At 58.6% G+C, this 20,228-nt stretch overlaps 1 protein-coding gene across 1 annotated transcript; it reads right to left on the bottom strand.

Moving 5' to 3' along the window:
- Window positions 1–211: 211 nt before the first annotated feature.
- Window positions 212–9,709, bottom strand: FARSA (phenylalanyl-tRNA synthetase subunit alpha). The gene is made up of 13 exons (XM_005281363.5): window positions 9,481–9,709; window positions 8,243–8,380; window positions 7,782–7,880; window positions 7,291–7,409; window positions 6,537–6,629; window positions 5,254–5,382; window positions 4,578–4,693; window positions 4,093–4,177; window positions 3,128–3,227; window positions 2,787–2,955; window positions 2,229–2,306; window positions 1,066–1,180; window positions 212–510 (listed from the first exon to the last, which is right to left on the bottom strand). Exons 1-13 carry the CDS (start codon window positions 9,646–9,648, stop codon window positions 405–407), a joined length of 1,515 nt encoding a protein of 504 aa, XP_005281420.3. The 5' UTR covers window positions 9,649–9,709; the 3' UTR covers window positions 212–404.
- Window positions 9,710–20,228: the final 10,519 nt, after the last annotated feature.

Here is a 20,228-nt window from a genome sequence, read left to right on the forward strand (position 1 = left end):
CCCATCATGTGGGGTGCAGTCACCCCATGTACAAACAGGGCTGGGAGGGAGAGCGCCCAGGCCTCTGCACTAACCCCTACACCCCACTGCCCGCCCACAGCCAGGGGAGAACCGGGAGTCCTGACTCCCACCCCAACCAGGGCCCCGCGCCAGGAACTGGACCCAGGAGTCCTTCCTCTCCACCCCCTTCCAAACAGAGCCGAGTCGTCAGTCCAGACACCAGCCCTTTATTGGGGCGCAACAGGCTGCAGGCGCCGGCCCGGGCAGCTCTGCCGGGTCCCCCAGAGGGGAGGGCGGAGCAGGGGCCTGGACGGAAGGGGGCACAGCCCCGCCCAGCTGCAGAGGGGGAGGGGCGCCCCCGGAGCGAACACTAATAAATACGGGGCCGGGCAGGCGGCGGGAGCCTACGCGTCCAGGCGGCAGAGGGGGCCGTCGTACACCATCTGCAGGTTCACCTTGTGCCCAACCAGCTCCCGGATGTTGTTGATGCCATATTTGATCATGGTGGGGCTGGAGGAGAAGGCGGGTGTTAGGCGGGTGCAGCCCTGCTGCTGGCCCCCCGTAAGGGACCCTCCGCTGGGCAGCCGAGGGCACAGGCCGAGCATGTCCCCAACCCCAGGAGGAGGGATCCCTCGCCCAAGCTCTGCCGGTGCCCCGCAGCCCCCTGCTAGCCCAGCCCCGGACTCCCGCCCCACAGCTCTGCCAGTGCCCCCATTCCAGATCCAGAGAGCTAGGCTGTTGCTGGCTGGAAGCCCCCTGGGCCCCAGAGCTCCGCCCGGGCTCTGCAGACGCCCCCTCCTGCAGGGGCAGGGTTACACGGGGATTAGTACAAGTCGTTACTATCTACGGGCAGTGCCGGGCGCCAGGTGGGCACAGGGAGAGGAGTTGGAAGCTGCCTTGCAGCCGTGGCACACGCTGGGGTCTCCATCCCCTTCCCAGCATGGCCAGCCCTATGGCCCCCCACATTAGCAGGAGCTGCGAGGGGCCCTGACTGCCCCCACTGGCACCCTCAAAGCCGCCTGTGAGCACACACGTGCCCACCCCCTCCCCCCGTGTCCTCCTCACCGCTCCAGAGAGAGGCCCCAGGCGATGACCGACACGCCCTCCGGCAGCCCCATTGGCAGCAGCATCTCCGGGCGGAAGATCCCCGAATTACCCACCTCCACCCACTTCTGGAGCCCTGTAACGGGAAGGGAGATGGCAGCTCGGTTAGTCCCGGCCGGGCCCTCTGAGCTGGGTGATGGAGCCGGGGGAGAGACACTCCCGGGCCGCTCAGTTAGTCCTGGCCGGGTCCCCCGAGCAGGGCGATGGAGCCGGCGGAGAGACACTCCCGGGCCGCTCGGTTAGTCCCGGCCGGGCCCCCCGAGCAGGGCGATGGAGCCGGCGGAGAGACACTCCCGGGCCGCTCGGTTAGTCCCGGCCGGGCCCCCTGAGCAGGGCGATGGAGCCGGCGGAGAGACACTCCCGGGCCGCTCAGTTAGTCCCGGCCGGGCCCCCCGAGCAGGGCGCGGGAGCCGGGGAAGAGACGTTCCCGGGCCGCTCGGTTAGTCCCGGCCGGGCCCCCCGAGCAGGGCGGTGGAGCCGGGGAAGAGACGTTCCCGGGCCGCTCGGTTAGTCCCGGCCGGGCCCCCCGAGCAGGGCGGTGGAGCCGGGGAAGAGACGCTCCCGGGCCGCTCGGTTAGTCCCGGCCGGGCCCCCCGAGCAGGGCGATGGAGCCGGGGGACAGATGCTCCCGGGCATCTAGAGAAGCGACTGGAGCAGATGGTTCTGTTCTGAGTGGGATCCACGGCCCTGCCATGGGGCCAGGGCTGCCGGCCCAGCCCCCACCTCAAACCCTGACCCCTTTGTGTCTGTGGGATTGGATGTGGGGGGCTGAGCCCGCCTGGGCTGGGCTCAGCAGGTCCCTGGCCTGGCTGCTGGGCCAGGCACGGCTGCCCAGGGTGCGTCTGTAGAGAGCGGGAGCCTCGCAGCGCCAGCCTGCCGGGGGGGAGGGGACCCCCCTGCTGACCCCAGGGCCTGACTTGGGGCCTCTCGCCGCCCAGGGCTGGTTTGTGCGGCTCAGGATCAGGGAACCCCTTGATTCCCGGGGGCGGGAGACGCTGCAGTGAGCACCACGGCTCCTCCTGAATGGGGGGCTCATGCCACCCCAACCTGCAGCTCCCTCCTCCGAGACCCTGGAGCTGCCCCGCCCCCACCCCCGGCACGAGAAGGGGCTGGCGCCCCCTCACCTCGGTGGTAGCTGAACACCTCCATGCTGGGCTCCGTGTAGGGGTTGTAGGCCGGCTTGAAACGTAGCTGGCTGATCCCTGCCGAGAGACGGGCCAGTGAGAGCCTGCGGCCAGCCGGGCCCCCCGCGGCCCCCCACATGCCCTGCCTGGACCCCCACGGCCTTGCTGGGCCCCCCACGGCCACCCACATGCCCTGCCCAGGCCCCCCGCAGCCACCCCACGGCCTCTCCGGGCCCCCTCCTCCCTGCACCCCACGGCCTCACCGGGCCCTCCATCCTGCACCCACCCCACAGCCTGCCAGACCCCATGTCCCCTACTGCATCCCCACCCTGCCTGGCCCCCTGCCAGGACCCTCCTCTGGTGCCTACTGGTGGCAGCCGCTCAGCCCTGGATTGGGCTTTGCCCAGGGCGTTCGCTGGCAGCTGGTACCGCTGAGTGCCCCCAAACGCCAGCACCAGCCCCCCTACCAGGGACCCCCATGCTGCCAGCTCCGCAGGGAGGCCGGCTTTCCCACCTGTCCGCACATGGAGCTCTGCCCCCCCGGCAACGGGCACGTACCCAGTTTGGTGAAGAACTCCCTCAAGGTGCCCATGAGGTCCCCCAGCGTCAGGCCGTAGTCGGCCACCACCCCCTCGATCTGGTGGAACTCGGCCAGGTGGGTGGCGTCCAGTGTCTCGTTCCGGAAGACCCGGTCAATGGAGAAATACTTGGCGGGGGTGAACTTCTCCTGGGGGGGAGAGCAGGAAAGAGAGGTGTCAGTCAGCCCCAGCCCATCCCCTGCCACTGCGGCATGGGATCCCAGCCCCCGGCCCCTTGAGCCCCAGTCACTGGGGGCAGCAGGGGATTGACCCCGCACAGCACGGGCACAGTGGGGGAGGGGGAGCCGTGGCACCTCCCACCTGCTGGGCCAGCCGGTAGAGCATGCGGGCGCTGACGGCCGTGGTGTGCGTCCGCAGAATGTTCTTCCGCGCCTCCTCCAGCTTCCAGTCGTATTTGTACCTGGGGGGGACGAGACCGGGACACGCTGGGCGTGGGCAGGGAGAGCTCCCATGGCACCAGGCTGCGGGGGGCAAATCGCTGAGGGAAGGGGAGGGCAGAACATCCCCCCCTCCACTCTACAGTCCCCCAATGCAGGCGAGCTCCCAGCGGAGTTTGTGCATCCAGGCGCCAAAGGGTTAAGCAGCAATGCGGGAGGGGAGCTGCCCCAGACCACAGGAGCAGCCTAGAGTGGAGAGGCCCCAAATCCCATTCCCTGCGCCCCAGCCAGGCAGCCCCCCCAGCCTGGGCTGGTCAGAGCCAGTGTCCCATAGAGAAGAAAGGCTTCATGTCCCCATCCCCGCCACTCTGAGCCAGCTAGTCCCCCACCCCGGGGGCCGGTTCGGAGCCAGGGCCTCTAGAGGGGAAAGGCCCCATGCCCCCATTCCCCACCCCCCTGAGCCAGCCAGTCCCCCCACCCCGGGGGCCGGTTCGGAGCCAGCCAGTCCCCCCACCCCAGGGACCGGTTCGGAGCCAGCCAGTCCCCCCACCCCGGGGGACCGGTTCGGAGCCAGGGCCTCTAGAGGGGAAAGGCCCCATGCCCCCATTCCCCACCCCCCTGAGCCAGCCAGTCCCCCCACCCCGGGGGACCGGTTCGGAGCCAGCCAGTCCCCCCACCCCGGGGGACCGGTTCGGAGCCAGGGCCTCTAGAGGGGAAAGGCCCCATGCCCCCATTCCCCACCCCCCTGAGCCAGCCAGTCCCTGCAGCCCTGGGGCCAGATCACAGCTAGCGCCCCCAAGTGGGAAAGGCCCCGTGTCCCATTTTCCACCCCGAGATCAGCCTGTTCCTCTGGGCTCCAAGCCCAGCCGGCCAGCGGGGGACGCTCACCCCTGGGAGCCGTAGCCTCCTTGCGAGTGAATCTTCTTCACTCTCTTCAGATAGTCCATGGGGAAGTCCGTGGCTTCGGCGGGATCTGGGGGAATCCAGGAGGTGCAAAGGGGGCTGAGCCACCAGGGAACTGGGGATGCTAGAGGGTCTGGGAGGGGGCCCAAGGGGCAGCAGGGAGCCAGAGGGGCAGCAGAGGTGGCAAGTGGGGCTAATGTGGGTGAAAGATGCTGAACCCCCCCCCCCATTTGGGTGAGCGCCCGGCCCCTCACTGCACCCCAGCCCGAGGGGGGAGGGGGATTGGGACTCCGTGCACTCCCCACAGCGCCTCTGCCAGCGCCACTGAGATGAGAGCCCTGGCCAGGTAGGGACTGGTGGAGACCCTGCAAGCTCGCACAGGAGCCGTTCCCCCACCCTGGGGCGCAGGCGGTGCCCCCTAGAGGGCGGCGGATAGGCCGGCCGGCAGCAGGGGCTGGCGGCTGACTGACCCTGCAGGAAGAAGGTGTCGTGCTGGTCGCGGGCCGGGTGCTGCTGCGGCTGGAAGAGGGCGTCGAAGTTCCAGAAGGAGCTCTCGATGAAGTTATTGGTGGGCATTTCTGTGAAGCTGAGCGAGACACGGGACCAGTGAGCACTCCCCGCTCGAGCACGCAGGGCAGTCCTGGTACTGTGTGGGCACTGCCCCCCACGTGGGCAGGGGCACAAGGCCTCTGGATGGTGAGAGGAGACGTCATAAGAGGAGCCCAGAGCAGCTTCCACGCGCACCCACCCCCTGGGGGACGGCACTGGGCAGCCCCACTGGGCACAGAGAGGGGAGTGACTTGCCCAAAGCTACCCAGGAAAGGAACAGCTGAGCCAGGACTCCTAACTCCCTGCCCCCCCTGCTCTAACCCCTACACCCCCTCCCCTCCCTGAGCCATGGAGAGAACCCAGGAGTCCTGGCTCGCAACACTGGAGATCATGCTGAAGGGAACAGTCCCGGGCCGGACTGATTGGCACCTCTGTCTCCCTGCCCCTCCCAAAGAAGAGGGCTGGCAGCAGCTGTGCAGACCCTGGCCGGTACCACCACTGCAGGACATGCTCTGCATTCTGCACCACTGCCCCCCAGGCAGACGCCCCATGCCAACCGCCAGGGTAGGGACTGAAGGGGCACACGCGGCTACTCACCCCATCTCGAGGAAGATCTGTCTGAACTGGGTGCGGACCTTGAGCAGCGGGTGGAGGTGCCCGCTCTCGGGCATGATCCCCAGCGCCTCGAAGTTGTACGCCTTGAACTTCAGGTCACGCCATGAGCCGCTGTGGACGAAGGGTGGGGAAAGGTCACAGGGGGCGAGCCCTGGGGAACTGACTGATCGAGTAACAGGCCTTGTACAGCACCTTCCACCCAACTATAGTCCATAGTGCCACTGAAATGCAGCCACCTCTGGGGTGGAGGGCAGCAGCCAGCCAGCACATAACAGTGGGGACAAGAGGACCCAGGCCACAGCCAACATCCATGCAGGGTGGGCAAGGCTTGTCTGAAAGCCACATGGGCTTTGTACATCTACCAGTGACGGGGGGGGGGGGGGGGCCAGGGGATTTGAACCGGGTGTCATCAGTTTCACACTCCCACCCCCGCCATGACCAGTCAGCAAGCACAGAGCAACTCCACCTGCTTCCTGAGCCAGGAGCCCCCAGCCCCGCCCCCCTCACCAAGTGGGGAAACGAGCTCTGCCTGAGGCACTGCGAAGATGCTCACACATTCTGTACCCCCCACACCCCATGGCCGCCTAGCCATCGGGACCCCCGCCCCATGGGCCCTGCGGTACTGGCACTCCAAGCTGCTCAGGTGACACCAGCATCCCCTCACCTCCACGCCCCCCGCCCGCCCGCCCAGGAGCGACCCTAGTGTCTAGACACTGGGGAAGGCTGTCAGGAAGTCGAGAGATTTTAGTTCAAAAGTTGTGGTCGTGGCTTGTTAACGTTGCAGTCTTGGTGAGGTCGGTTCCATCAACCCCATGTTCCACCCTCCATCCAAAACCATACAAAAGTGGGGTTTTTTTGAGTGGCGTTGTGACCCCACACGCCAAGACAAAACGCCACTCACATCTGGCCCGAAGGGGAGGCTGGGCCAAACCTGGGTACGTGGATTTGTGACCTGCCGCGCAGGGCCACAGCCACCACTCAAATGTGCGGCAGCCATAACCCCCCCCCCAGTTCCTGCAACTGTATCGCAGCTCCCCATGTTCTTACAGCCTCGTTCATGGCCTTTTAAACAGCGTGCGAGCCCACTGGGGGCGCCCCCGTCTGCCATCACAGAAGCCACAGACCCCTGCCAGGACCGGCCCTGGCCGTTTGCAGAGAGATTCCAAAGAGCTACGTTTACGTGTGCACTGCGGCACTTCCCCACGTGCCCAGCGCAGCGCGGAGAGCAAGGCCGCAGGCTCGGACGGAGGCAGCGTGCGCCTCACCTGGCGAGCATCTCCGGAGTGAGGTCCGTCTCCTGCTTGGTGACCGTGGTGCTGAAGGCGCTGCCTTTCCGGATCCAGTAGGTCTTGATGATCCTGTACCCAAGAAGGGAAGCGGAGAGGTGACCCCCGCGGGAAGCCTAGCGCCGAAGATCATCGCTTGGGACTGGGAGAAGAGCCCAGCAGAGCCAGGCAGCCCATTTGCCTAACGAACCACATCGGGCCCTTGGGACTTCTACTGGCCGCCCAGCTCCTCTAGACGACAAATCCCAGCGTGGCCCATTCCGTCTTCGCTGGGCGCTGTGGCCGAGCAGGCTGCACCCACGCCGGCTGCTACAATCCACGAGCCAGGCCACAGCCGGGCCTCGGCAGGACTGGACGTCCCGGCTGGGGGCCCAGCAGCCAGGCTGGCAAAGGCAAGGGGCTGGCTAAGCTGCACAGCCTGGGGGGAGTGGGGGGCTGTCAGACACGGCAAACTTCCCCACCACTGCAGGAGAGACCAGAAGCAGGGGCCTGGAGAGTGACTGGATTAGGGACGCTGCCCAGATGCAGTGGGAAACAGACCCACCAGCTGCTGCCCTCTAGTGGGGAGAGGGGAATGTGCACCCCAGAGGGACAATCAGACCCATGCCTACTCCCTGAGCACAGGGGAGCCCCAGCACCCCACATTACTGCTGGGGAGAATCCCTGACTCCCGACCGTGCTGCAGCAGCTGAGGGATCCAAGCCAGGGGAGGGGACGGGGGGGCTCAGCTCACACTTCCATCAGGAGTTTCCGCTTCTTCAGTTCGTTCCTGTCTTTCTCCTCCAGGCTCTCAGCCTCTCCCTGCTGCACCAGCTGCAGCTTCTCCCGCACCGAGTCCCGCACGCTCTCCACCTGGGGGACAGGAGGGCAGCAGTGAGCACCCCCCAGAGGCGCGCAGCTGGGTGTGAGGACACCCCTGGGCGTGGGAGCAATCCCCCATCCCCAGCAGGGCAAGGGAAGAGCCTCCACAGGTGCCCAAGGCAGCCTGGCCCAGCGGAAGCCAGTGACTTAGTCGGCTCGAGCTGTGACAGCACCGCGCCGTTCCTAACGGCAGAGGGTGGAAGAACCCTGTACGTTTCTGTAGTGCCTTTCAGCCCAGGGGTCCAACCGCCCGGCCTGCGAGAGCTAAAGGGTCTCTGCTCGGCCCAAGAGAGGAGATTCAAAGGGGGATTCGGGGCCCAGGTGGGCCCGGCTTGGAAATCTCCCTTCTGACGGAACACTCACAGCCCGGAAGATGCGTGGGCCCCCGTCCGCGTTCTTGTCCAGCCGCACCCACTTGTTGGACATGGCCTTGCTGAACCCCACTTTCCCGCTCGGCAGTTTCTGCAACGAGACACAAGGGAGATCTCAGATCCAGGCGGAGCAGAAGAGAAACACCCCCAGAGAAAGGGGGGACAAGCAGGAATTCTGCCCCGCATCCCAGGGCTCAGAGCTGCTTACAGGCACTTGATCAAACATCACAACCACCCTCATGGGGAAGGCCAGAGTCATCCCAATTTTATAATGAGACCCAGGCTTCCCAGCCCCCACCCGCTCCAGTCACTAGCCCCACTCCCCTCCCAGAGCCAGGAAGAGAACCCAGGAGTCCTGACTCCCAGGCTGCAGAACGTAGAAGAACAGCGAAGTTCTGGCAGAAGATGAGACGCTGAAGACGTGAGGCATGGGGGATGGGAAGTCAGCCTCACCATCAGCTCGCTCTGGGGTAGCCCTTCGGCAGGGATGCTGTCAAAGACACGCGCCTCGTGGCTTCCCTCCTGGACGATCTCCTTCCCCTCGGGTGTCAGCTCCCAGCGTTTAGAGGATCGCTGCTCAGCCTCGATGACCTGAGGGGAGCACACAGGGGAGCTGTGAAGTACGGGGTCCGTCACCCTGGATCAGAGCCAAGGCCCATTTAAGCCCAGTATCCTGTCTCTGACAGTGCTCAGTACCAAGGGCTTCAGAGGAAGTCATGAGAGCCACACAGCAGGCAGGGAGGGGTAATTTGCCCCCATGAAGGTCTCCTCCTGTTCCCTCCTAGATTGATTGGGCAGCATGAGGTGTTTTTATCCCTTCTGGGATTCTTATTTTAGCATCAGCAATTGCCCTTCAGTATATTTCTGCTATTCCGCTTTGAACCTGCTGTCCTGAAGGCCACCTCGACGTGGCCCTCCCCTCCCCCTGCCCACCTGTCCGCCCAAGCTCAGCATTGGCCTGCTAAACCCAGGGCTGCGAGTTCAATCCTTGAGGGGGCCACTTAGGGACCTCGGGCAAAAATCAGTACTTGGTCCTGCTAGTGAAGGCAGGGGGCTGGACTCAATGACCTTTCAGAGTCCCTTCCAGTTCTAGGAGATGGGATATCTGCCCCCTGGGAACCCCTCCGCCCCCTGGGACCCCCTTCTCCCCCCACTGCCCCTCCCCCTGGGACCCCCTACCTCTTGGGGACCCCCTCCTCCTCCTGGGGACCCCTCCACTGCCCCCCCTCCCCCTGGGACTCCCTCCTCCGCCTGGGACCCCCTCCCTTCACTGCCTCTGGGAACCCTCCCCTCCCCCTGGGACCCCCTTCTCCCCCCAATGCCCCTCCCCCTGGGACCCCCTCCCTCCACTGCCCTTGGGGACCCCCTCCTCCTCCTGGGGACTCCTCCACTGCCCCCCCTCCCCCTGGGACCCCCTCCTCCGCCTGGGACCCCCTCCCTTCACTGCCTCTGGGGACCCCCCCTCCCCCTGGGACCCCCTCCCTTCACTGCCTCTGGGAACCCTCCCCTCCCCCTGGGACCCCCTCCTCCTCCTCCTCCTGGGGCCCCCTCCCCCTGGGACCCCCTCCCCCTCCTCCTGGGGCCCCCCTCCCCCTGGGACCCCCTCCCCTCCACTGCCCCTCCCCCTGGGAACCCCATCCCTATAGCCCCTCCCACCCCAGCTCCACCCCCCCACGCCCCCCCGGCCCTACCTCCCCCAGCGCCTGCAGGCTCTTCACGGCCCCCACCAGCTGCTGGTGCTCCAGGCCCAGCGCCGCGGCCGCCTCCAGGCTGCCCAGGCCGCCGCCCCCCGCCCGCTCCAGCTGCTGCAGCAGCAGCTCCGCCAGCGCGGGCCCGTCCGTCGCCATGGCGGGGGACATCCCTGCCGGAGGGGGCGGGGCGGGGAAAAACCGGGTGACCTCTCGCCCCGGAAGTGCTGGCGAAAAAACACACCCACTTCCGGGGATATGGCACTTCTCTCATTACCACGCGGTGGCCGCCATTTTCAGTGTGGCACAAAAGGGGCGGCCCAACCCGGGCGCCATCTTGGGCGCGGCACGAATCGATCGACGAGCGGACGGACGCCATGTTGAGTGTGGCAATAAGGTCAACCTCGTGAGGGCCGCTTGGTGGCTGCCATCTTGAGTGTGGCATAAAAGGGCGCCTGCGAAAACCCCGCGGCCACCATCCCTGAACGTGGAAGGCGGGAGTAGCTCGTGTCAGGTGCCATCTTGAGTGTGGCTAAATGGGACGGCGGCAAATCCCAGTCGCCACCTTGCGAGGGGCAGGCAGACAAGGGGCTCAGTGGCCGCCATCTTGAGTGTTGCCCCTGAGCCGCCATCTTGGGTGTGGCAGCGCCCCTCCCATGAGGCCCCATCCCCAGCTGTGGGGTGGGTGTGGGGCCTGGAGGGGGGGAGACAGGGCAGGCTTGCGCAGGTGGGTAGATTCAGGGGGTCACTGGGGCCTCCAGAGACATGACACAATGGTATGGCCTGAGGATGATGTCATGAGGGGCTTGGTTACCACAGCAACAGGCCCATCCCTGCCACCCGAGTGTCTGTGACATAGGTGAGGCATTTGGTTACCATGGTGATGGGCCCATCCCACCCACCTGGGCAGCTGTGACATGGCGTGAGGCTGGCATGAGGCACTTGGTTACCATGACAACATGTGTCTCACACTTTCTGAGGCGCCAGGAGGCCATGCGGTGAGGATGCACTCCATTGCCATGGCGATGGGACTAAGTTATACGCCAAGGCACCTGGTTACCATGGCGATGGGCAGAGGCTAGTCACCTTGGTTGTTGCCTGAGGATATTACAGCACAGCTGCCACGGGTGGATGTTACCATGTATCTGGGCTGAGACTCCTCCCCTTTCTGCTGTGCAACGCGGCCTGGTGCTCTCCAGCCCAGAGGTGGCTGCATTCCAGCAGCACTGTGTGTGCACCAAGCGTGCGAAACAGCCGGTGCTACTGAAACCAGAGGGCTGCTTATTCACGCGTGCCAACAGGGGGAGCGCAGTGCTGTCAACTCCAAGCATCCAAAAATCACGAGTCAGGCCTCGAAAATCATGAGATTGACTTAAAAATCATCTTTTAAAAAAAAAACATTTTGGGTTCTTTTCCTTTTCCTTCTCATGTCTGAGCCTTTCGGCCGCATTCAGGTTACATTTTCAAGCTTTTCTCCACAACTACAAGGTCAAGAAACTCTCTTTCAACGAAAGCTGCAGTTCTCCTGTAATCCCATGGCTCTGGGAGCTGGCGCTTTAAGACAAACCCCAAAGATCATGAGACTTGTGATAAAATCACCTAAAGCGGCAACCCAGACACGAAGATGAACAGCAATTCTTCTCTATGGGCAGCCTTAGAAATTGTCAAGATAATGATGGGTGTTGGATCATGATGGAAACAAAATCTGTTTGTTAAATACCATGCAGGGGGTGTGCCAGACACCCTCCCCGCACCGTGGCAGATGGAAACCACAGCTGGGCAGCGGGCAGCAATTCAATGTAGGCTCCATGGAAGTTTAATCCACCTGGGGCCTCCTGGTAGGTGTAATTACAACTTCCTGCTGGCTAAACACAGCTTGTTTGCTTATGGGCGAAGCTAGCTAATGAGTTCTAGCAATAGAAAGTGAATTCAGGTGCAGCCCAGCCATTGGCAGGGCAAGATTCACTGCCCCCTACCAAGGTGCCGCTCCCCTATCCCAGAGGGAAGAGAGCTCACTCCTGGCTCACTCACTCGCCACGCCCTCTGCCAACACTGCTAAACCGGGAGCTGATTTGTGCTAAATAAACTGCCTTTTTGGGTGTTGCAGGCACCTGTCCCACGACCAATTTGGCTAAGCCCCAGCAAACTCATATCACGTGGTGGGGGCACCAGATGGGAACGGGCTCTGATCGCTCCTGGGCCGGATCTGAAGTGGCAGCGTAGCCGTGAAAGGTTCTGAATCCCTCCCCCCTAAGTCTGGGGTTCTCCAGCGGGGGTCATAACAGGTGCTGTGGTGATGCTGCAACCACCTTGCCCTTCCCATAGTGAGCAGGAGGGGTGTGTGGGAATGGTCCCAATATGGGAAAGGTTGGGAATACCTGACCTAAACTATACAGACCCCTAAAAAACCCTCCAGTCATGTCAGAGCTCTTGATATCTCAACGGAGACATATCTTCAGCGCTGCCAGAGATGAACCCAAACAGTGGGTCCTCTACGGGACCCCGTGGGGGCTGACAGCGGAGACTGCCCCTAAACCCTGCAGTGATGCGTGTGGGGGAAGTCTCCCCAAAGGAAAGGTGGGAACCCCATCACTCAGAGGACACTTAAAGCGAGGAACAGGCAAGAACAGACTGCAAGGGGACAGGAATCTGGGTGCAGGATCTAATGACCCTTTCCATCCCTCGTGAGTGGAGCAGCTGACCCCAGCAGAGGACTCTGGATCTCAAGAGCTCATCGCACGGCCTCCAAACTCATTTCAGATGCCGGCTGCTTATTCTGCCTCCTCCCTAAACGTGCCCCCACTGGGTTTGTGAGTTGGGTGTGAGATGCTCAGGGCTCCCCTTGCCTGATCCCTAATCACTCAGTGGAGACGCAGCCATCACCCCCCTAGGTGGGCCTGGGAAGTCAACTGCGCTTGACAGTTGGTCTGTGATGTTTTGTTCTCCAGGGTCCTGGGGGCAGGAGGGGGGTCGCTGTGGAGGAGCGAGTGGGCAGTTCCCATGGCTCAGTTCTGCCCCTTCCAGCTGATAAAAGGTTTCAAGGACAATTTCAGGAGCAGCCTCCCCCCCGGAAGCTCTGAATGAATGGAAGAGACTGTAAAGGGCCCCCCGGGGAATATTTGAGAAATGAGGCCCTGCCCCCTGGTGGTCAGCACTGGTGCTGCGGCGTTGTCCCAAGGGTCAGGGCGTTAATTGGCACCCTGGTAATTAGGTCCCACCTGCCAAGGAGTCCCCATCCCACACACTTGCAGTTTCATTTGGCTCCAGGAGTTTCCCTCTGGTATTTCCAGATTCTCCGGTAACTGAATTTAAAACAGGGGAGTGCAAGCTCTCTTTTGGGAGAGAGGCTACACATTAGAGCAGGGTTCCTGGGTTCTATCCCTGGCACTGGGGCCTAATGGATTAGAGAAGGGTGGAGCAGGGAGCCAGGACTCCTGGGTTCAATCCATGGCTCTGGGAAGGGAATGGTGTATAGAGGGTTAGAGCAGGGGTACTGGGATCTAGGACTCCTGGATTCTATTCACAGGTTTGGGAGGGGAGTGGGGTCTAGTGATAGGAACAGGGAGTCAGGACTCCTGGGTTCTACCCTGTCTGTGGGAGGGGAGTGGGGTCTAGTGGTTAGAGCAGGGGTGCTGGGCACCAGGAGTGATTGGAACAGGGAGTCAGGACTCCTGGGTCCTGTTCCAAACTCTGTGAGAGGAAGGGTGGTGCAATGGTTAGGGAGGCCTGGGTTCAAATCTCTGCTCTCTCCCAGGCTTGGGTGGGCACGTCTCTCTGGCTCACATCCCCAAAGGTGGCTAGGCTCTTAACGTCCACTGAAATCGGTCTCATGATCCACTGCCCTTCCCCTCCACTCATTCCATTGAGTTTGGTGGAAGTTAGGAGTCTAAATGCCTTAGGATTAATGGGCTAATTATAGCCTGGGAGGTGCTTTTGTTTGGGTTGCCACCAGGGTGTGGCGCTGGGGCAGGTGGTCTGGATTCACGGTAACTTCCTTAGTGCAGCCCTAGTGAGAGGGCTGGACAGTAACACTGGGACAGAGGCTTTGAGCCTTAGGTGGCAAAGCAGGACCAGCCTCTAGCGGGTGTTCTGTTCTTCTGGAGCTACAGACAATGGACAGGTCAGTGGGTGAACGTAGTCTTCTCCCAGGGCTGGGACTAGAGCCAGGAGTCCTCTGTTCCAGACTCCTCTTATCCCCATGGCTCCTTTCAGAGATGGGAGTAGAACCTGACTCCTAGTCCCCTCCTAGAGCTGGGAATTGAACCCAGGAGTCCTGATTCCTCGCTTCTCCCCTCACCCCCACAGCTGGGAATAAAACTGTGTCTCGACTCCCATTTCCCTTCCCCTGCTAGCCCCCACTCCTTCCCAAGGACTAGAGACCTGGAGTTCATCAGGTGAGCGTCTGCTGAGACCACCAGCCACCCCCCTCCCTGGATACTGTCCCCTTCCCCTCCCCTCCCCTCCCCTCCCCTATCATTCCTGTCCTGAGTTTAAACCAAGTATAGGCTGAGTTGGCGTCTCAACGGGAACACCTTACTCTGCCTGTAGAACAGGCTGTTCAGGGCATGTGATCCTGTCCCCTTCTCTCTTTCCGCCTTCACCAGGATATTGGCTTGCACAGTCTGACGCTCACATGTGCCACATTCCTGGCGGCTCGGAGGAGTAGGAAGAAGAGGAAGGTTTGAGGAGCAGCTTTTCACGGGTTGTAACTCTTGCACAGTAAGAGCGATAAACAAAAGGCACACCCTCTTTAAAATCCAGCCTCCGCAGCTGCTGTCCCAGGACGTAAAACTGGCCCGTCTGGCTCCTGGTAGCGGAGTCCAGTAGTTAGAGCAGGGTTGGGGGGGGACTGGGTAGCAGGATTCCTGGGTTCTAGTCTCAGCTCTGGGAGGGGAGAGGGGTCCCATAAGGCACCTGTTCGCTGTATAAGTGCATTCACACCAGGGGTTGCACAGGTAGAACTGTCTCTGTACAAAGTCACAGTTCTAGCAATAATTATACTGCACAAAACCGCTGCGCAGAGCACAGCCCGAGGTGCCTTGGTCAGACTTGTTAAGTCACAATTGGGGAGACCGTGGCTGGAAGTCTGGGGCCAGGACCAGAGCTCACCTTTTAAAACGGATGTTGAAAAATCAGAGAGCCACAAAAAGGACACGCACACACACCCCGGCTGGAGGAAAGGTCTGACTGTGAGGCTGAAAGAGCTGGAGCTGTTGAGCTTAGCAAAACGCTAGCGTGGTGATGAGGTGGCTGTTTCAGCGCCATCACGGGGAGAAAATCCTGGCTCTTTATTCCCGCAGAGACAGGCAGAGCAAACAACAATGACTGGAAGCTGAACCATGAGGCACCGATGTTTAAATCCAGCTGCTTGCCCATGGGACAAATGGCCAGGGGTAGGGACGGAATCAGCAGAATTCGATGGCTCTCCGGCCACGCAGGCGGCCTGTTCTGGAAGCGGCTTTAGGCAAACACGAGTCCCTGGGCTCAGCGCAGGATAACTGGGTGAAGCGTAATGGCCTGCGCTGTTGGGTCAGACTCCGAGTGGTCCCGTCTGTCCTTAATCTCTATGGATAAAGTTATGGTCGGTGCATGGGCAGAGTTAAGGTTGTTTGGGTGCCTTAACTGTGGGTTTCCAGCCTTAACACGCTTGGATGTCACTGTGAAAGTCCTGGTGTACAATATCCCTGTCCTGTTTTTACCCTTCGGTTACTGATCTGGACTCTCAATCTTAATCCCATACTTAATGTAGGTTTCTTTGCCTTGGTACACGTGTATAGGGACCATGTCACATGCCAGAGCACCCTCTGGAGTGGAACACCTCCGCTGGTCAGCGTCCCGCAGCAGTCCTCCTCCGAAGAATCCCCCAAGCACTCCGGAACCAGAGTGATGGGAACGGTGTAAACAGCGAGTGGGTGAAAAGGAGATCACCGCCACTGGGAGAGCTGGTAGGGAAGCGTGGGGGGCGAACTCCCTGTGGTGGGGTGACACCTCCTGGGGGTACCGAGGGTTGCAAGGCCCCTCGCTACCACCTGCCATTAACATGAGGAAGCCGGGTCTGGGCCTGTCAGGGCTCAGCCCCCCGACTCCACCAGCTATAGGTGGGGCTGAGAGCCCCTCTCGGCCGCTGCCCCGTCTGCAGGTGAGCGAAAGGCACGTGCCAGCCCTGAGCCGGCAGCCTAGCTCCTAGGTGAAAGATTAAACCTCATCCCCTCTCCTCTTCTGTTATGCGGCTATGGAATAAGATCCCTTCCCCCAAGAGCCCCCCCCTCCCCTGCCCTTCAGAGACTCCTCTTGGGCTTCTTCTGTCTTTGCAAATCCTCCAGCCCGCCCCTGGCCCAGACAGCAAAGATAGTTTGTGTCTCGGGTGTCCATTGCTTTATATGCTGACTGAGTTAGCCCTGGGACATGCAATATACACGTACCCAGACAGAAAGGGAGGCGTGTCTGTTCCCTCCTGCCTGGGGACCTGCTTTACCATCGCCAATGACCTAGTGCAAAGCCTGGCTCTGCCCCGGGCAGGACGCTGGCATTGCCACCTCCACTCCTGTGAAAAGGGTTGGGGGTCTTTAACAGCCACAAACTGGCAAGACCTGAGATTTGGCCCGGCGATCGCCCCCCCAGCCGCGCTCCCGGCCTCTGAAGTGAGATCAGCGGCGCTGCGTCTGCAGGGGCAGTCCCGTGGGGAAGTTAAGGTCCCACCAGCTCAGAACACGACAACTGCTGCTTATCTCGGATTCTCTCCTGCGAGGCGCTGTGGGTACGGGGAGAGACCAGGCACGGGGATTTGTAATAATGAGAAACTCAATGAGTCCAACCACCTGGCTGGCCCAGCCTTCCAGGTGCTCCAACTACTTCCCTCTTTCTTATCTCTCTGGCACACCCTGCCTCTTCCCTCTGCCATCTTTCTTTGGCCTCGGTGCCAGCTAAGCCGTTTGGATTGCAAAACAATATCCGTTTGTGTGGCATCCCCAACTCCCGGGCCCAGGAGCTTGTGTAACTGACATCTTATGGCACAACCGACCCCAAGGTTGGGTGAGATTGGACAGCCTGTCTGTTATGTAAATGATGCCAGCCAGAGGATGGTAAGAGGGCAAGGACATCTGTGTTCATAGGTGGCCAGGGTGATGGGCACCAGAGCAAATCCACAGATAGATGAGTGTGCATGGGGGTGCATGGAGGGGGTACATATGGGGATGGATGGAGGGATGCATATGTATAGGATGGGGGGAGGGTGTGGATGGATGGATAATGGGGCGTGTAGGGGGATAGAGGGGTGTGTGAGGTTGGGAGGATGAATATGGGGATGGATGGGTACTGGGGTGTGTGAAGGGATGGATGGAGGGTGGGTTTGTGGATGGATGGATAATGGGGCGTGCAGGGGGATAGAAGGGGGTGTGAGGATGGAAGGGTGTATATGGGGATGGATGGGTAATGGGTGTTTGAAGGGATGGATGGATAGAGCATGTATGTGGGGATAGAGAGGGTTTTAATAGAGTAACTACCTCAGAATTACCTAATTGTGGAGTGATGAACTGGCCTGGGGCACAGGCCCCTCCTCACTGGCAGTCTGGGCACAGGTTGGCCAGCTAGGTGCCTCGGTATTTGCTGGGTATGGATAACATCCCAGAACACTTTCTGTTTGGGTTGTGTTTTTTCTCTCAGACATTTTGAACAGTGTTGTTCTGAGCTGTTAAACAGATAGACAGCCCCACCCACGAGGTGGCTGCATCTTTGTGCTGGCTGAGGGATCCCTGTATAAACAGCCCCTGCGCGTCCCGTCCCCACTCCCGCCTCCGTCCAGAGACAGCTGCATTTCAGCATTGGGTGAGGGATCCCTGTATAAACAGCTGCTGTGCCCCACCCCAGAAGATGCTGCATATTAATGGTGGGTGAGGGAGCCTGGAATAAAGAGTTACCTACTGCTAGGGTGGCTGCATTTCAGTGATCTCTGTCCACACAGCTTGCAAAGCCTTTGCGATTCTGTAGGATGAAAGAGACTGTAGAAATGGGGAGGCATTGTTATTAGAACTACGAGCTCCAACGTTAGTATTTTTAGCTCAATGACCATGCACAGAGCGCAGGCATTGGATATTTCTCTTGTTTAGGGTTCTTTGCCAGGCTGTTTAAAAAGGCAAAGAGACAGTCGGAAGCTAGATCCCTGACCCGCACTGACGATAGCACTTTTCGTAGATTCCAAGGCCAGACGGGATCACTGTGATCACCTAGACTGACACAGGCCAGGGATCTTCCCCTAAATAGTTCCTAGGGCAGAGCTTTTAGAATAAAGATCCAATCTTGATTAAAAAATGGCCAGTGATGGAGAATCCACCGCAACCCTTGGTCAGTCGTTCCAATGGTTAATTACCCTCAATGGTAAAAATATATGCTTCATATCTAATCTGAATTTGTCTAGCTTCAGCTCCCAGCCATTGGATTGTGTTAGATCTTTCTCTGCTAAACTAAAGAGCCCATTATTAAATATTCGTTTCCCATGTAGGTACTTATAGACTGTGATCAAGTCACCTCTTAACCTCTGTGTTAGGCTAAATAGATTGAGCTCCTTGAGTCTCTCACTATAAGGCAGGTTTTTTAATCCTTTAATCATTCTTGTGGCTCTTTTCTGATCCCTCTCCAATTTATCAACATCCTTCTTGAATAGGGGACACCAGCACTGGACATAGGCTTCCAGCAGCGGTTTCACTAGTGACAAATACAGAAACTAATCTCTCTATTCCTGCTCTAGAGATGTGCCCAGTTTACCAACCGACTGAGATCGCTCTGTATTACCGACCTGTCCGCTTCATTATTTACTGCTCACACTTTTTGTGTCATCTGTAAACTTTATCAGAGGTGATTTTATGTTTTCTTCAAGGTCATTGATAAAAATGTTTAATGGCATAGGACCAAGAACAGATCTGTGTGGGACTCCACTATAAACATACTTACTTGTTGATGATTCTCCATTTACAGTTAAGTTTTGAGCCAGCTTTTTATCTATTTAATGTGTCCTGTTAATTTTGTATCATTCTCGGTTTTTAATCACAACGTTGTGCAGTACCAAGTCCAGGGCCTTTCAGAAGTCTAATATGTTGCATCAACATTATTACCTTTATCAACCAAACTTGTAATCAAAAAAGAATCATTTAGTTTGACAGGGTCTATTTTCCATTAACTCGTGTTGATTGGCATGAAGTATATTACCCTCCTTTAATTCTTTACTAAGCAAGTCCCATATCAGCCGCTCCATTATCTTGCCTGGGATTGATGTCAGACTGACAAGAATATAATTACCCAGGCCATCCCGTTGACCCTTTTAAAATGTGGGTACAACATTAGCTTTTTTCCCAGTCTTCTGGAACTTCCCCAGTGTTCCAAGATGTAATGAAAATCAATATCAATGGTCCAGTGAGATCTTCAGCCAGCTCTTTTAAAACTCTTTGATGCAAGTTATCTGGACCTGCTGATTTAAAAATGTCTGATGTTAGTAGCTGCTATTTAACATCCTCAAGAGATACTAGTGGAATGGAAAGAGTGTTATTATTATCATCATCATCATCATCATCATCATATGTTGACTACATCATCTGTTTTTTCCCCTATTACAGAAATATTTATTGAACACTTCTGCCTTTTCTTAATTATTATTGACAAGTCTAACATTTCCATCTAGTAGTCGACCATTACCATTGATGGGATTCTTTTTGTTCCTAACATACTTAATAAAACTCCTTCTTATTGTCCTTAATTCTGCTGGCCATAGATTTCTCCTTGTGCCCCTTGGCTTTCCTTATCAGTTTTTGACAATCCCTAGCTTCTGATTTACATTGCTATCCATTTCCCCTTTCTTCTATTTGTTATATAATTGTTTTAGGTGCCTTAATTTCCCCTCTAACCTAGTTCTTTTTTTTTAACCGATATGGCCTTTTTCCTCAATTTTGGGGCATCTTGTTAAATGTTCTTAAACAATTTCCAAGTATCACTCAAAATTTTCTGATTAAATTCTTTTTCTCAGCTGATTTCGCTCATGATTTTTCAGCTTTGTAAAACTGGCCCTTGTAAGCGTGTGTGTGTGTGTGTGTGTCTCAACTGGTTTGGACTTTATTCTGCTTGCACATTATAAATGTGATCAAGCCATGATGACTTATGCCTAAGCTGCTATTAATTTTTAGTTCTATGATCAGTTTCTCTTTATCAGGATTAGGTCTAATATAGAATTCCCCTGGGTTGGTTGGAACACTTTCTAAGTTGGGAAATTGTCACCTGTAATATTTAGAAATTCCAAGGGTGTTTTTGCACTGGCAGTGTGAGATCTCCACTATAAGACCTTTGCCCCTTCTGAGAATCTATAAGCACTTTACAAACATTAGTGAATTCAGTGAGAGGTACAGCTATCCAGTGAGCCACCCTCCACTGCAATGCAGCCACTGCTGGAGGAGAGCATGACAGCTAAGAGTGCACAGCACTTGGAGGTGAAGAAAAAACTTAACACTAGATGAAACTGCTGGAGGCGTTTAGGGAGTCGGAATTAAAAGATCAGAGATGCAGTTGCGTGGGACAGCAAGAACCCCGATTTCTGAGTTGGTACCAGAGTAGCACTCGCAATGCCTGGTGTTTCCATGGCTCCCTGCCTAGTCCCTGTGTGAGCACATTATGCTTTAACAAGTGGTTTATTGTTAGCGCTGGGAGCCAGCGGCACAACACCAAAGGAACAGCAGCGGGTTCCAATTTGCAGAGGATAAAGACTAATCCTC

This window comes from Chrysemys picta, chromosome 22, assembly GCF_011386835.1.
Source record: "Chrysemys picta bellii isolate R12L10 chromosome 22, ASM1138683v2, whole genome shotgun sequence".
Lineage (NCBI taxonomy): Eukaryota > Metazoa > Chordata > Testudines > Emydidae > Chrysemys > Chrysemys picta.